The sequence below is a fragment of the Gaeumannomyces tritici genome, assembly GCF_000145635.1.
Source record: "Gaeumannomyces tritici R3-111a-1 unplaced genomic scaffold supercont2.3, whole genome shotgun sequence".
Taxonomy (NCBI): Eukaryota; Fungi; Ascomycota; class Sordariomycetes; order Magnaporthales; family Magnaporthaceae; genus Gaeumannomyces; species Gaeumannomyces tritici.
Window position 1 is genome coordinate 4,906,973 of NW_008804547.1, and position 12,357 is coordinate 4,919,329.

Below are 12,357 nucleotides of genomic sequence, written 5' to 3' on the forward strand. Positions count from 1 at the left end.
TCTCTCTCTCTCTCTCTCTCTCTCTCTCTCTCTCTCTCTCTCTCTCTCTCTCTCTCTCTCTCTCTCTCTCTCTCTCTCTCTCTCTCTCTCTTCTTTTCCCCCATCAAAGAGCGCTCTAACCCCCTCCTTTTTGGCAGTCCGGGTCTCTCAAGTCGATGGACTGGAACGACCTGGCGGACGCGGTCCAGGCCATCGCCGACGGGTGCGGCAGGTCCGTCGGCATCTGCGGCTCGAGGGTGTTTACTAGGGGTGTCCGCGTCATCGTGAGCGGCGACGCGTGCTGAAAGCGCGAGGTTTCGGTCTTGGGGGATTTTCATTTCTACATGCGTTAGTATCGAAAGGCCCATGGTTGGAAAGGTCGGCCCTTGGAATAATACATGACTGGGAAGGTTTATACTAGAAGGCGTCTGGGCTCTTGTCTATAAAGAAGTAATGTATAATTAGGATGGACAGCTAGGGTTTGGATACTTGTACGGCGGATTGGATGTCAGGTTGATAATATCGGGTTGGTGTCAGCTTCGCGTCGATGCCTCCAAATCGAAAACTGACCCACTCGGTCTCAGGAGTGACCCCTGACTCACTGGCGGACGCTCAAGCTGGCCAACGTGAGAGACCAACACGATACTTTCCTTTCGGCAACGTGATCCAGTGTGTCTTATTTCTAACCCACACAACGCCTGCTTTTTCATCATGGCATCCATCACGGATGTGCGGAAGGAGTCTCCAAACGCTACAACCGCTTGATTGTCCCATCTACCCGCTGTTTAGTCGAAAGTGCCTGAAGAAGTGCCGTCACATAAAGTCGTCCTCCCAGTTCTCATCACGGTTCTGGTTGCTAGAGCCCTCCATGTTCTCCTCCGCGAAGATGTCGTCGTAGGCGTGATCCTTCTGCCACTTCTTCTCGCTGCGCTCCTTGGCAATCTTGGCTTCCTCCTTGCGCTGTAGAGGGGAGCTGTCAGCAACCGAGCGGAATTATGGCGGTGATATAAGAAGAGTGGTTTCCTCTGTGATGGTTTGGAACGCACCCTCTGCAGCTGCGCCGACTGATCCCGTTTCCGGAGCTCACGCAGGCGGTCGTCCTTCTCCTGCTTCAGATCCGGGTGCCTCTCCTCCTTGGTCTTGTTGAGCCTGTTGACTATGGCGTTCTCCCGCTGGGGGACCAGGATCCTCTTGACCTTTTTCTGGTCATGGAAGCTGACCTGGCCGACATCCATGCTGCCGTCCTTTTTGAGATTGGACCAGGGAGTGTAGATTATGGTGATATTGTCCTTCTTGTTACCTGCAAGCGACAAGGAGGTGAGCAGGCCTGGCGCTTATCGGCTCCCACTTGGAAGCATTGACGGGTGGCGGGCATTCACCTTCGATGGAGTTTGCCTTGGTCAACTGGGCCAGGTCCTGGACCAGAGGCTCGGGGATGGCATCCCAGGTCTCGCCCTCTCGCAACCTCAAGTAAATGTGGGCGCTGGAGAGCTTGTCCACGTGGAACTGTAGCAATATTGTGCCGCCGTGTGAGAGCCCTGCGACAGCAAACAACACATGGATAAAGGACTTGAGACAAGCAACAGGTTTTGTCATACCCTAGGTACGTCGCGAATAAGCCCCGGAACGGGCCAGCATTTTTGTGTTGCGAGCCAGTCGCCTCGACCGGAGGCGAGACAAGAACTCACCAGACATCCTCTTCCCAGCCATGCTTGATCAGATCCTCATCTGTCGTTTTTGAAGGCAGGAGTGAACTAACGTGTCAGAAATGCATCACCAATCCAAAGCTGTATAGCAAGAGATCCACCTCGCAAACGCAGGCCAGGATTGACGACGTACTCTCGTATTTGTCCTTGCCGACGTAAATGAAGGCTGCGGGGTCGACGGCCTTGGAGGTGAAGTAGTAAACCATGGCTGGGACTCTGTTGGCCGTGTCGGGCCGGTCGGACTTTCTGAGGTGGTAGCTTTGTGGTAGTTGCAGGGAAGTTGCAATGCGATTGATGCAATTGAGCCAAGACAAGAGGCACGACGAGTGTCAGTCAGTCAGTACCAGTCAGGTGCAGCAGCTCTCCCTCTTCAATCGCGTGCGTCGACGAGGCTGCAGTGTGGGGTAGCTGGGAAAGGTGGGCCGAGGATTTCCCGGGCGGCGGTGGTGGGAGCGCTTGGCCAAAATTTGATATCGCGGGCATCACCAGCAGCCCTCAGCGCTGAGCTCCAGGCTCTCGAATTACCGCATAACCAATCCCACCAAACAGCCCCCAATCCCGGCCGATCGGCTCCCCGTCGAAACCTCCACCCACCAGACCCGGCACGAGCCCCGAACCGGGCCCGCACACGCAGCAATGGCACCCAGGCTGCCGGCCCGGGGCTGGTCGGGGCTGCTGCCCCAGCTCTGCCTGCACCACCCCACACCCACACTCGCGACTACGACGACAAACCCGTCGGCACTAGCCGGCGGCGCACCGCTCCTCGTCGCCGCCAGGACGCCGACGTCGCTCCTCCTCCTGCCGCGGACGGCCAAGCGCGGCGTCAAGTACGGGTGGAGCACGCTCCCCAAGCGGGCCGCCAAGCCGACGCGCTTCAACCAGCAGACGGCCGGCATCCCGGCGCCGACGACGGGGCCGGCGGCGGCGCTCAAGCGGCGCGAGCGCACCACGCCCGTGCGCTCGGGCGTGCTGGCCGTCAAGAAGGGCATGACGGCCTTTTACACGCGGCGCGGCACCCGCATCCCCTGCACGGTGCTGCAGCTCGAGGCCGTGCAGGTGCTGCAGAGCAAGACGCGCGAGCACAACGGCTACTGGGCCGTCCAGGTCGGCGCCGGCCCCAAGAGGCCCGCCACGGTCCCCGCGCCCCAGCTGGGCTACTTCGAGGCCAAGGGCGTCGAGCCCAAGCAGCACGTGGCCGAGTTCAAGGTGCGCGGGCCCGAGGGCCTCCTGCCCGTCGGCGTCCAGCTCATGCCCGACTGGTTCCACATCGGCCAGTGGGTCGACGTGCGCGGCACCAGCCGCGGCATGGGCTTCGCCGGCGGCATGAAGCGCCACGGCTTCTCGGGCCAGCCGGCCTCGCACGGAAACTCGCTCAACCATCGCACCATCGGCTCGGCCGGCCCCTCGCAGGGCAGCGGGTCCAGGGTGCTCCCCGGCAAGAAGATGCCGGGCCGCATGGGCGGCGAGAGCGCCACGGTCCAGAACATGGCCGTGCTCCGCGTCGACAACGACCTGGGCATCGTCGTCGTCAAGGGGCCCGTCGCCGGCCCCAAGGGCGGCCTGGTCAAGATCCAGGACGCCGTCAAGAAGCCGCCCCCGCCCGAGAACTGGGTCCGCTCCTCGAGGGAGGCCGTCCTGTCCCGCCGCCCCAACCATGGCGAGCTGCTCGAGGCCGCCCGCAGGCGCCACCTGGAGCTCAAGGAGGAGAGGAAGTCGGGCAGGATAGGGGAGCTCGTCGCCCAGCACGCCCCGAACAAGGAGCCGTCTGTGGAGGACCTTGCCTTTGAGCAAATAGACGAGCCCTCTGAGGAGCCCTCCGAGGAGCTGGCTGTCGCGTAGAAAAATAGGGATTGATTTCAGGGGTATTATCATGGCTTGTGTGTGGCCTAAACATGCTCGAAAATGATACCCTTGTTGTAGTATATATCACGCGGACACGGAAATGCTCATTTGTTTTTTTCTTTTTCTGTTGTACATGGACCTGTAGTAGAGACATAGCTGGCGGGTTTTGTTGATGCAGAAGCAGTATAGATGCATGGAAAGGAGAGCATCCGTCACAATTTCCCACCTAGGCGCCCGCCGCCACCAACGCCGCTCATTTCTTGTTCATCTGCCTGAAGCCCCTGGTGGCGAGCTCGTCGTCGTCGTCAAAGTAGCCGTCCAGGCCCTTGTCGACCTGGATGCCCCTGAAGGGGTCGCTGCCGGCGAGCAGGTCGATCTTGGTGCCGTCCTCGCGCTCGAGGCTCCACTCGGTCGTCTGGAACATGCCTCGCGCCGTGGGGCGGGAGCTGGCGAAGCGCATGACGGCGGCGTTGCGGGTGCCCTTGACGGCGAAGCGGATGTCGATGCGGCCGTGCAGCTGGTTCATCTCGCCGCCGATCCAGGGGATCTGCTGCTTGAAGTAGATCTCGTCGCCCAGGTACGCGCGCGCCTCGGGCGACACGCGCAGCGCGTACAGCGTCGACGACACAACGGGGCTCGACATCTTTTGGTAGTTGAAGATGGCGACGCTGCTGGCGCCGATGATGGCCAGGAAGGCGGGGAGGGTGCGCGACCAGCGGAACTGGGTGGACTCGGGGTCTGTGTTTTTTTTTTTATAACATTGTTTGTTAGTGAGCGCTGTGTTGGAAAGATGCTGGCGACCACGGCGCCAATGCTCAGACTCGGGCCGGCAAAACTCACCGGGAAGCTCCCGATCGGCGCGGCGCTCCATCAGCGGGCCGTCGCCGGGCCTGGGCGCCGCCGAGACGCCCCGGCGCTGGGCTGGCGCGAGGCGCCTCGAGGCCGGCGCCCTGGGCAGGAGGCAGGCCCGCCTGCTTAATATCCTTGGCAGCATTGTTTTGTAAGGTTCTGATCTGCACCGAGACGTCGTCCTCGGTCGTCGTCGGGAGAGCTGCCCACAGTAAAATCAGCCCACACCGAAGCTCGGGACCCCCATTTGCAGCTTCCCAATCTTATCGCCGCCCGCCCCACTTTCGACCCCTGTGGAGCGGGCAATCCTAGACGCTGCGAAACGGCGCGCGCCAGGCGCGGGCGCATCAATGGTCACGACACAACGTCATCGGCGGGACCATCCCTCTCCAGCACTCCAACCCTCACAACATCTCACCCAACTCCCAACCCTCGACGGCTTGCCAACAACCACCCAACCCACAGGGGCATCCCCGACCATGTCGGCCATCCCGCGCAGCGCCACCGCGCGCCTGCGCAAGACCTTCCAGTACCCGACGGACGACTCGTCCTTTTCGGACACCCCCGAGATCCTCGACGAAGACGGTTGGTTTCTTTTTGTCTTTTTTTTTTTAGACCTCTGCCCTCCTCCCCCTCCAGGTAGGGGCCGAAAAAAAAAGAACCCTCCCGCTAACTACGCCATCGCCACACCCTCCCAAACTCCCCCACAGAACAAGAAAGCCTGATCCAGACGCTGGCGGAGCAGAACGAGGCGCGCAACCGCCAGTTCCGCCTCGTCATGCTCGCCCTGCCCGCCCTGTCGGCGCTGCCCTGCCTGGTGCTGCTCCCAGCCGCCCCGCCGCTCCCGACCCTGCTGTCGCTCAGCTCGCTCGCCTCGACCGCCTGGCTGCTGTACCGCCAGGACCCGACCGAGACGGGCATCCCGCGCCTCGACGCCTGGGCCGCCGCCCGCCACCACCAACACCACCCCGCTACCACCGACGACTACGACAACGACGACGACGACGACGACGACGGCCCATCGACACCCCTGTCCCCCGCAGCCCGTCGCCGCCACCGCGAGCGCCGCAGCCGCCGCAACTCGTCCTTCTCGCTGCCGGCCGGCGCGCGCCTGCAGCAGCGGTCGCCGCTCGAGACGCACCTGCCGCTGCTCAACGCGGGCCTGTGCGTCGTGCTGCTTCTCACGGGCCTGGCTATCGCGCGGGGCGGCGGCGGCGGCGGCGGCAGCGGTAGAGACGGCAACGGCAACGACGACGACGGCGCCGCCCGCCTCGGCCGCGCCGCGCTCGCCTGCCTCCCCGCCATCGTCTACGCCGTCGTCGTCGCCGCCAAGCTCGTCATGGCCAGCGTCGACCCCGAGGCCGAGTTGGGCGCGCTGAGGTACGAGGCCAAGGGCGCATAGGATGCCGAGGAATTGGTGTAAAAAAAACAGTGCCATGTCCGGTTCTTCGTTGTTTTAGTATTGTGACTTTGCCATGGGCTCTTTTTTTTTTAATGTTTGCGAGCGTTGGATTGGACAAATGAATTACGAATCGTTGTTTCTCTTTCCATTCATACTATATCATGCGCACGGATTCTTCGCAAAGGAACAGCAAGAGAAAGCGCATCAACGAAAAGGGGTTCGTTCCCTCATGTAATAACCCCCCCTTTAGAATGCACAGGGCCAAAAACATTTGGCACAATTCCAGAGACGCCATTTTGGAAGCCGAGACCCTTCTGCAACCCCCCCCCCCCGAACACAGCCGTCCTTTACTACGACATCTACGCATCTATCGTCTCGTTGAACCGTAGCACGCCGTTGGACTTGAGCATGCCGTCCACGCCCTTGGGCGGGCGGACAAAGGGGTCCGCAAAGGGCCCCGAGGGTTCTTGCGCCCTCTCCCAGGACTTGTCGATCACGAGCGCGAGGCCGTGCGACTTGATGGCGTCCACCAGCGCAGGCACCATCTCCTATTGTGGAACGGCAGGTGCCAGGTTAGCATAGCCAAACTTCTCCCAAGCTGAGGCATGATAAACATGGCCACAAGAGCAAAAGGTAACCTACCAGCAGACGAGAGCAACATATCAGACCCATGAAGTTGTTGCTCTGAGCCGTCCTGACCATCTCCTTGATTGAAGACGTCCTGCTTCCGCACGCCCGAATCACGTCTGGGGGCGGCATGGCGGCGGCGGTCGCTCCGGCGGCGGCGCCCGCCCACTCCTCCTGCCCGAGGTCGTTGCAGAGGAATACGGGGAAGTTTGGCTGCTTCCAGTTGAGCGCGGTGCAGAGGCTGGGGTTGTACGAGCTGAAGACGACGGAGCGGACGGCGTCGGGCGCCTGGGCCCGCTGGGCGCGGGCGTGGTCGAAGACCATCATCAGCACCGCGTCGACGAAGCCGTTCATGTCAGCGCTCGGCCCCAGGCTCAGGCTCCTCTCCTCTTCCGCCGTCGGGTAGATGATCTGCACGTTGACGTGCATCCCCGCGGGGAGCACCGCCAGCGCCTCCTGTAGCGTGATGCCCGACGTCGCCAGGATGCGGTGCACGTCCGAGATGCGGTCCAGTGGCAGCGTCGACACCGCCCCGAGCTCGCTCCGGCCCGGCGATGACGCCACCGCCGTGACGAACTGGTCGTACGCCAGGCGAGAGACCGGGACCTGGACGCCGCCGCAGGCGACCGTCCACAAAGGCCACAGCACCGGTACGCCGTCGCTCGTGTGCTGCACATATAACCTCACAAAGTCGCCCGAGAGGCTCGACCCGGAGACGAACATGCTGGGCTGCCCGTCCAGCTGGCTGGTGGCCTTCCAATACGTCTCGAAATCGGCAATCTCGAGCGGCACTCCCTGGAACGGCTTGATCACTTGCGTGTGAAAGCTGATCTGGCCGATGGCACGGAGCCTCGGATCGAAGAGTGGGAGGCAGCAGCTCCCCGAGCTGCTCAGCAGAGCCCGGAAGGTGTTGGGAAGCGCAACCGTCTTGGCGATGACCTTGGCGCCGTAGGTGGGGAAAACGTCAAAGTCCAGCGTGAACGAGTCGAGGTTGTCGATGTGGAAGGAAACGAGGCGGGTATCTTCTTGAAAGGGCAGAATGACGTTTTTCGGAATCACGTCCGAAACCTTTGAGGAAATGGTGAGTCGAGCAGCCGGGTACTTGCCGTCGTGGAAGAAAATAAGGGGCTGCTCCCCGCTCTCGTCAAACGTCAGCTGCACCACCGTCTTGGTGTCGAGGAAGTTGTGGCCGTAGCGCCGTAGCGGAATGATGGGAGGAGGGAGCTCGAGGACGGGGATGGCATCCGGGTCCAGAGCCATGGGCATGGGTGCGCTGCTGCTGCCCAGGCCCATGGGAGCAAGCGGCGTCGACATGGTTGGCACCATGCCCGGGCTCACCACCGGCCTGGCGCGGTTGAAGGGGCTGAGGAGCCTCATGCATTCCAGGTGCCCCTCCCAGGCCGCGTAATACATTGCGGGGAGATCCTTCTCGTCCAAGATGTTGGGGTCAACACCGGCCACCAGAAGAGCCTGGAGGCAGGGTACATTGCCTTCGCTGGCTGCGTGGACGAGAGGGGTCCAGCCATAGAGCTTATCCATCAGGTTGAGATCAGCTCCGTACTGCTGGAGCAGGAGAAGCAGGTCCGGAGTCTGGCCCGATCTTGCCACCAGGTGCTGCGGGTAAAGACCCTCGGCGTCGGGCAGGATCTGCGCGCCATGCTTCAGAAGCAGCTCGACAATCGCCCCAGAGCCGTGTTCGCATGCAAGATTCAGAGGCACATGATCTGTGTCCGAGGGCGGGTCGAGCCGCGCTGATTTCGCCAGGAGAAGCTGGACACATTCGAGGTGGCCGTGGATTATAGCGTGGATCAGGGGTGTAAAGTTGTCGTGATCTATCAGGTCGATGGTTTTCGGGTCCGCTGTACAAAGGTTAAACACGGCAAAATCAGCATCGTAGCAGAGCAAACAGCCAGGGCTCAGTCATCGCCAAGACCAGCTTACCATCAAGAAGAGCCGCAAGCATGTCGAGACGGCCGTGCATACTTGCATAATGGAGTGGAACGCGGCCATAGACGTCGGTTCTGCTCACCACAACACCCTTCGCCAGTCCGTACTGAAGTACGTAGGTGTTGCCGTATATGGTGGCCTGGTGAAGGCAGTTCCTCTCATTGATGTCATCCTCCGACTGCACGTCGACGAGCCCTGTGCTCAGAAGCAGCTCAAGAGACTCCTGGGGGCCTTCATTGATGGATGCCAGGAAGGTGCGCGTGATTCGTTCTCTGAGTGAAGGATCCATGGCCGACGAGGGCTCCGGGCCTGGTGAAGACCACATACGCCCGAGAAGATCCCGTAGGGAGTCCAGGCTACCAGACCGTACTGTGTCCAGGAGGAGTGTGTCTGCATCTCCCTCGTCGGTCCCCAGAAGGTGCTGGCTGCTCACAACATGCTCGCGCTGGTCACTAAAGCTGATCTGGTCGCCGTCTGCCCATGCGCCCAGTTCCTGGAGACTGGTTGTTGCTTGATCTGATAATTCGCTGATGACGGTGGCGTTGAAGAAGGGCTGAACCTCGACCGCTCTTGAGAGGTAAAGCTCCTTGGTCTTGGACTTGGAAGTCTTGTCCCACTTCTTCAGGATCTTGGAAAAGGCCGTGCCGTTGATCTCGACGAATTGCTGTAGTTTGTTCAGGTCGTTGGCGAACTGCTGGAACCCCTCCTGGAGAGTTGCAAACTTGGCAGATTTTCTTGATATGCCATGGCTCCGGGACTTGACGAGCTTCTTCTTGTCAAGGAGGGTCCGGAGTCTGATCTTGAGCTGTTGGCAGAATCTTCCGCATCAGACGCGTACTTCCCAGAAGTCGCGAAAGGGATAAAGATGGAAGACAAAAAACGAACCTCGGCTTCTTTTTGGAGGTAGAAGGCGTTGACCTTCTCCAGTTCACGTTCCTGTGCCGTCGCCTTTAGTAACCCGAGACCCCGAAGGACACTCATTGCGACGGGAAGCGCTCTTCATCGTACCAGTTGGAAAAAGAAGGTCGCCTTGTTAGCCTGCAGGGCAGCTTGGGAGTCTATAGGGCCGGCAGGATGGTGGCCCCCATTCTGAGCGCTCAGGACAGGAGTGGCCGAGAGCCTCTTGATGAGCTATATGGCGCATCGTTAGCGGCGCGAAACGGGGCACACTCGGCTTTGGACAGGGCAACTAGGGCTTCAGGGGAAGCGGCCCGGTGAACATCTTGGGCAAGGTCGCACTGTACGTGCTGCTCCAATGCTTGCTTTTGTGTGCTCATTGTGCTGACTCTGTGTGGAATTTTGTCCAGCGGGGGGCCCAGGAAAATGGGGTTGGCTCACCTTTTTCAAAGCCTTGTAGTTGACAAAGCTTGCTGCATACTCGGGGACCTCAAGCTGCCGTTTCTGGATTTGTTTTCCAAACTTCCTACAACAGCACAGACTCCAGTTAGCGGGCACCTATCTGGAAGGAAAGCTGCTAGGCCAGTGGTAAACACCACGCTCTCTCACCGTCTCAACCGGCCTTTTCTTTTCGAGTGGAGGACTTCTCACATAGTGCGTAGGTGGGGCGCAAGCCGGAGGCAGGAGGTGGCAAGGGTGTTCTAAAAAAGGAATAAGAACGGCCAGCCGAGGGCAAGTCCGAGAGAGAGATGGCTCGAGAACAGGATGCTGTAGGTCGCTCGGGACGGCCGCATGCGGGAGCAGGACGAATGGCGGCTTGCAGGATCGCGTTGACCAACGTTGCACCAACAGGCGTGAGCAACGACTGGCTATCCTGGGGCTCCTGCTGCTAAAGAGTCATGTCAGGGTTTGCCGTCGCATTCGTTGGATGTTTGTGAGACGACAATGTGAGGGCCCGGCACATGGGTTGCTTTGTGGCACAATAAACAGCTTGCGAGAGGGGAAACGCGGACCACGATAGAACGTCATGGAGTCGAGTGCACCCACCCAGGGCAGAAAAGAAGGATCTGGCCGCCGGAATGCACCGAGGTGCGTCATGGTCCGCCTCGGCATGCGAGCACAGCTCCGCGGAGAGGGAAAAGAAAAAGAAAATGGGGCCAGAGGGTAACGAAGGGGCGACCGGCTGGGCACCACAACCCACTCCACACAGAGAGGGTGGAAACAACAAGGGTGTTGGACGGCCTGCATCGTCCGTTACCCGCTTAGGTACCCAGTCACAACTCCCAAAGGGGCCGACGGCAGACGGCATGGGATTTTAAGCAGCTCCATAGCATACCTGGGCAGTACGGCTAAGCCCCGTGGCCTGTCGAGGCAGGGCAAAGACTCGGATTCGTTAACTGCTGGGGGCAAGTAGGCAAGCCGCCTGTGTGGGGGTCAGCTACACACCAGGTGTACATTGCTCATGCAAGCTGACGGGAATAGGCGACGGCAACCGCCCAAGTACTGTGCAGAGCCAGGCAGCTTCGCTCGACTTGGCATGGGAGTGGTGGGCAGGGCTAGGGTTGTCTGTCAGGATCTTACAGAGTGACAACAAGGCGTGGTGATGCAAGGGCCCGCCTGACCCAAATTTCCAGCAGCTGATTATATCACAAGCCGGTGCTTGAGAATATGGTGACACGCCCAACGGTGAGATGTCTCGAGATATCTACCCTGAACCTCGACACCTGTCAGACTACAGATTCTGAGAACTACCAAGGCGGTCAGCCCATTGTCAACATCTGAATGGGGATCAGGAGAGACGGGCCCGACAGGCTAGATTGGTACAAGAGGTTAAAGCAAAAGATTTCATGGAGACCGAGGTGATTGGGAAGCCGGTCAGATTGTCTGCCAAGGTTGTAGGCGCAATACAATATTATTGGCTCTTTTTATAGATAGGCTTGGGGGTGAGGGCAGATCGGCGGGCAGGGGGTGGGAAGGTAGGTAGGTGAACGGATATGGAAGCGGCTAGGATTGTTTTTATCGGTATAGGAGCAAGGTGCAGAATGCGGATAGCAAGGCGCACGCTATTCGAAGTAATCGAGCAGATCGCTCTCGTTGGCAATGCCGAGAGGCTCGAGTGGACAGAAAGCCGTACCTGAAGAACGGCGCTTTGGAGTCTGCCGCCTTGCTAGGTGACCAGGTGCCTAGCTACCTCTAGGTACCTAGGATGAACCAAGACTGGTAGGTGAAGCTCGGCCGGCAGGCAGGCTTGGTGGTTGAGCCGTAGCTTGCTGTGATGATGCCTCGATTCAGCTGTTCTGTGACTTTCTGGCGTTGTTGGGCGTTGCAGGGGGTTTTGATGCCCAGGACGAGTTTTGAGGGGGGTGGGACGCAGAGTGTCTTGGGCTCGCCCGCAGATTGCAAGCTCGGCTTCCCACAGCAGGCCTTCCCACTTTCCCGCTCTCGAGAACAGTGCTGGTACGATGGCGGCGGCTGTGGACGCATTTGCCAACCCGGGGCCCCCTTTGCTTCCCTCTCCCTCTCTCAACCCGCAGAGGTCCCAGTCACCCGTCAGGACGGTGGAGTTAGAAAAGCCGTTAGTGGTACGTACCGTCGAATGTGGCGCCGGGCCTCGGCAGCTATCCCTGTTTCTAGAAGGCGCGGGCGTCCAATGAGCGGCGGCCGTGCGCCCATGTGCTCGCTTGACACGTCGAGCGCGAGGCTGAGGACCAGCTGTGTGGGAAAGTGTGCTGCGGGCGGGGTGGGGTTCGTGCGTGCGAGTTTTTTTCCGACCCAAAAGCAGAAGCCAGGCCGATGCGACGTTAGGAAAGGGCGAATGGAGGGGTTGGCCAACTGTCGGGATATTTCAAATTCTGGCGGCGGGTCCCCACGCTGCCTGCCCCTTTCGGCCGAATTCTGCAAAAGGACGGGCGAGCAACAGACGAGAACTCACATTGCAATAAGCTCCACGCGGACAGATAATTACTGGGTACTCGGGCATGTCGCAACAAGCTAAAGAACAGCAGCTATGGTAGCGCGTTTCATGTGACTGCCAACCTCGATGGTTTACAGGTTCACAGCTCACAGCTCACAGCTGCCATTTCTCAGGCCGCCTTTACGTAGATCCGC

At 60.0% G+C, this 12,357-nt stretch overlaps 6 protein-coding genes across 6 annotated transcripts in view; 3 read left to right on the top strand and 3 right to left on the bottom strand.

Moving 5' to 3' along the window:
* The window catches only part of GGTG_06777 (hypothetical protein), a gene marked incomplete at both ends in the record, with an annotated part of 1,167 nt that extends 883 nt beyond the window's left edge, over positions 1-284 (top strand). The window contains one exon of the mRNA XM_009224599.1: positions 138-284. Coding sequence (XP_009222863.1) covers positions 138-284 — 147 coding nt within the window. The remainder of the gene's footprint in view (positions 1-137) is intronic.
* A 508-nt stretch (positions 285-792) lies between these two features.
* On the bottom strand, positions 793-1,891 carry GGTG_06778 (coiled-coil domain-containing protein 25; the record flags this gene model as incomplete). The annotated part of the gene is made up of 4 exons (XM_009224600.1): positions 793-939; positions 1,026-1,279; positions 1,359-1,517; positions 1,819-1,891. 4 exons carry the CDS (start codon positions 1,889-1,891, stop codon positions 793-795), a joined length of 633 nt encoding a protein of 210 aa, XP_009222864.1.
* Positions 1,892-2,160: 269 nt separating this feature from the next.
* GGTG_06779 (50S ribosomal protein L3) lies at positions 2,161-3,823 on the top strand. Its single transcript, XM_009224601.1, has one exon. The coding sequence runs from the start codon at positions 2,322-2,324 to the stop codon at positions 3,522-3,524; it is 1,203 nt and encodes a 400-aa protein (XP_009222865.1). The 5' UTR covers positions 2,161-2,321; the 3' UTR covers positions 3,525-3,823.
* GGTG_06780 (hypothetical protein) lies at positions 3,531-4,594 on the bottom strand. The gene is made up of 2 exons (XM_009224602.1): positions 4,368-4,594; positions 3,531-4,265 (listed from the first exon to the last, which is right to left on the bottom strand). Exons 1-2 carry the CDS (start codon positions 4,519-4,521, stop codon positions 3,781-3,783), a joined length of 639 nt encoding a protein of 212 aa, XP_009222866.1. The 5' UTR covers positions 4,522-4,594; the 3' UTR covers positions 3,531-3,780.
* Positions 4,595-4,735: 141 nt separating this feature from the next.
* GGTG_06781 (hypothetical protein) lies at positions 4,736-6,167 on the top strand. The gene is made up of 2 exons (XM_009224603.1): positions 4,736-4,961; positions 5,087-6,167. Exons 1-2 carry the CDS (start codon positions 4,856-4,858, stop codon positions 5,776-5,778), a joined length of 798 nt encoding a protein of 265 aa, XP_009222867.1. The 5' UTR covers positions 4,736-4,855; the 3' UTR covers positions 5,779-6,167.
* GGTG_06782 (ankyrin repeat protein nuc-2) lies at positions 6,138-10,713 on the bottom strand (the record flags this gene model as incomplete). Its single annotated transcript, XM_009224604.1, has 9 exons — positions 6,138-6,326; positions 6,421-8,264; positions 8,347-9,157; positions 9,238-9,288; positions 9,361-9,483; positions 9,691-9,775; positions 10,089-10,138; positions 10,586-10,612; positions 10,696-10,713. 9 exons carry the CDS (start codon positions 10,711-10,713, stop codon positions 6,138-6,140), a joined length of 3,198 nt encoding a protein of 1,065 aa, XP_009222868.1.
* Between the last annotated feature and the right edge of the window lie 1,644 nt (positions 10,714-12,357).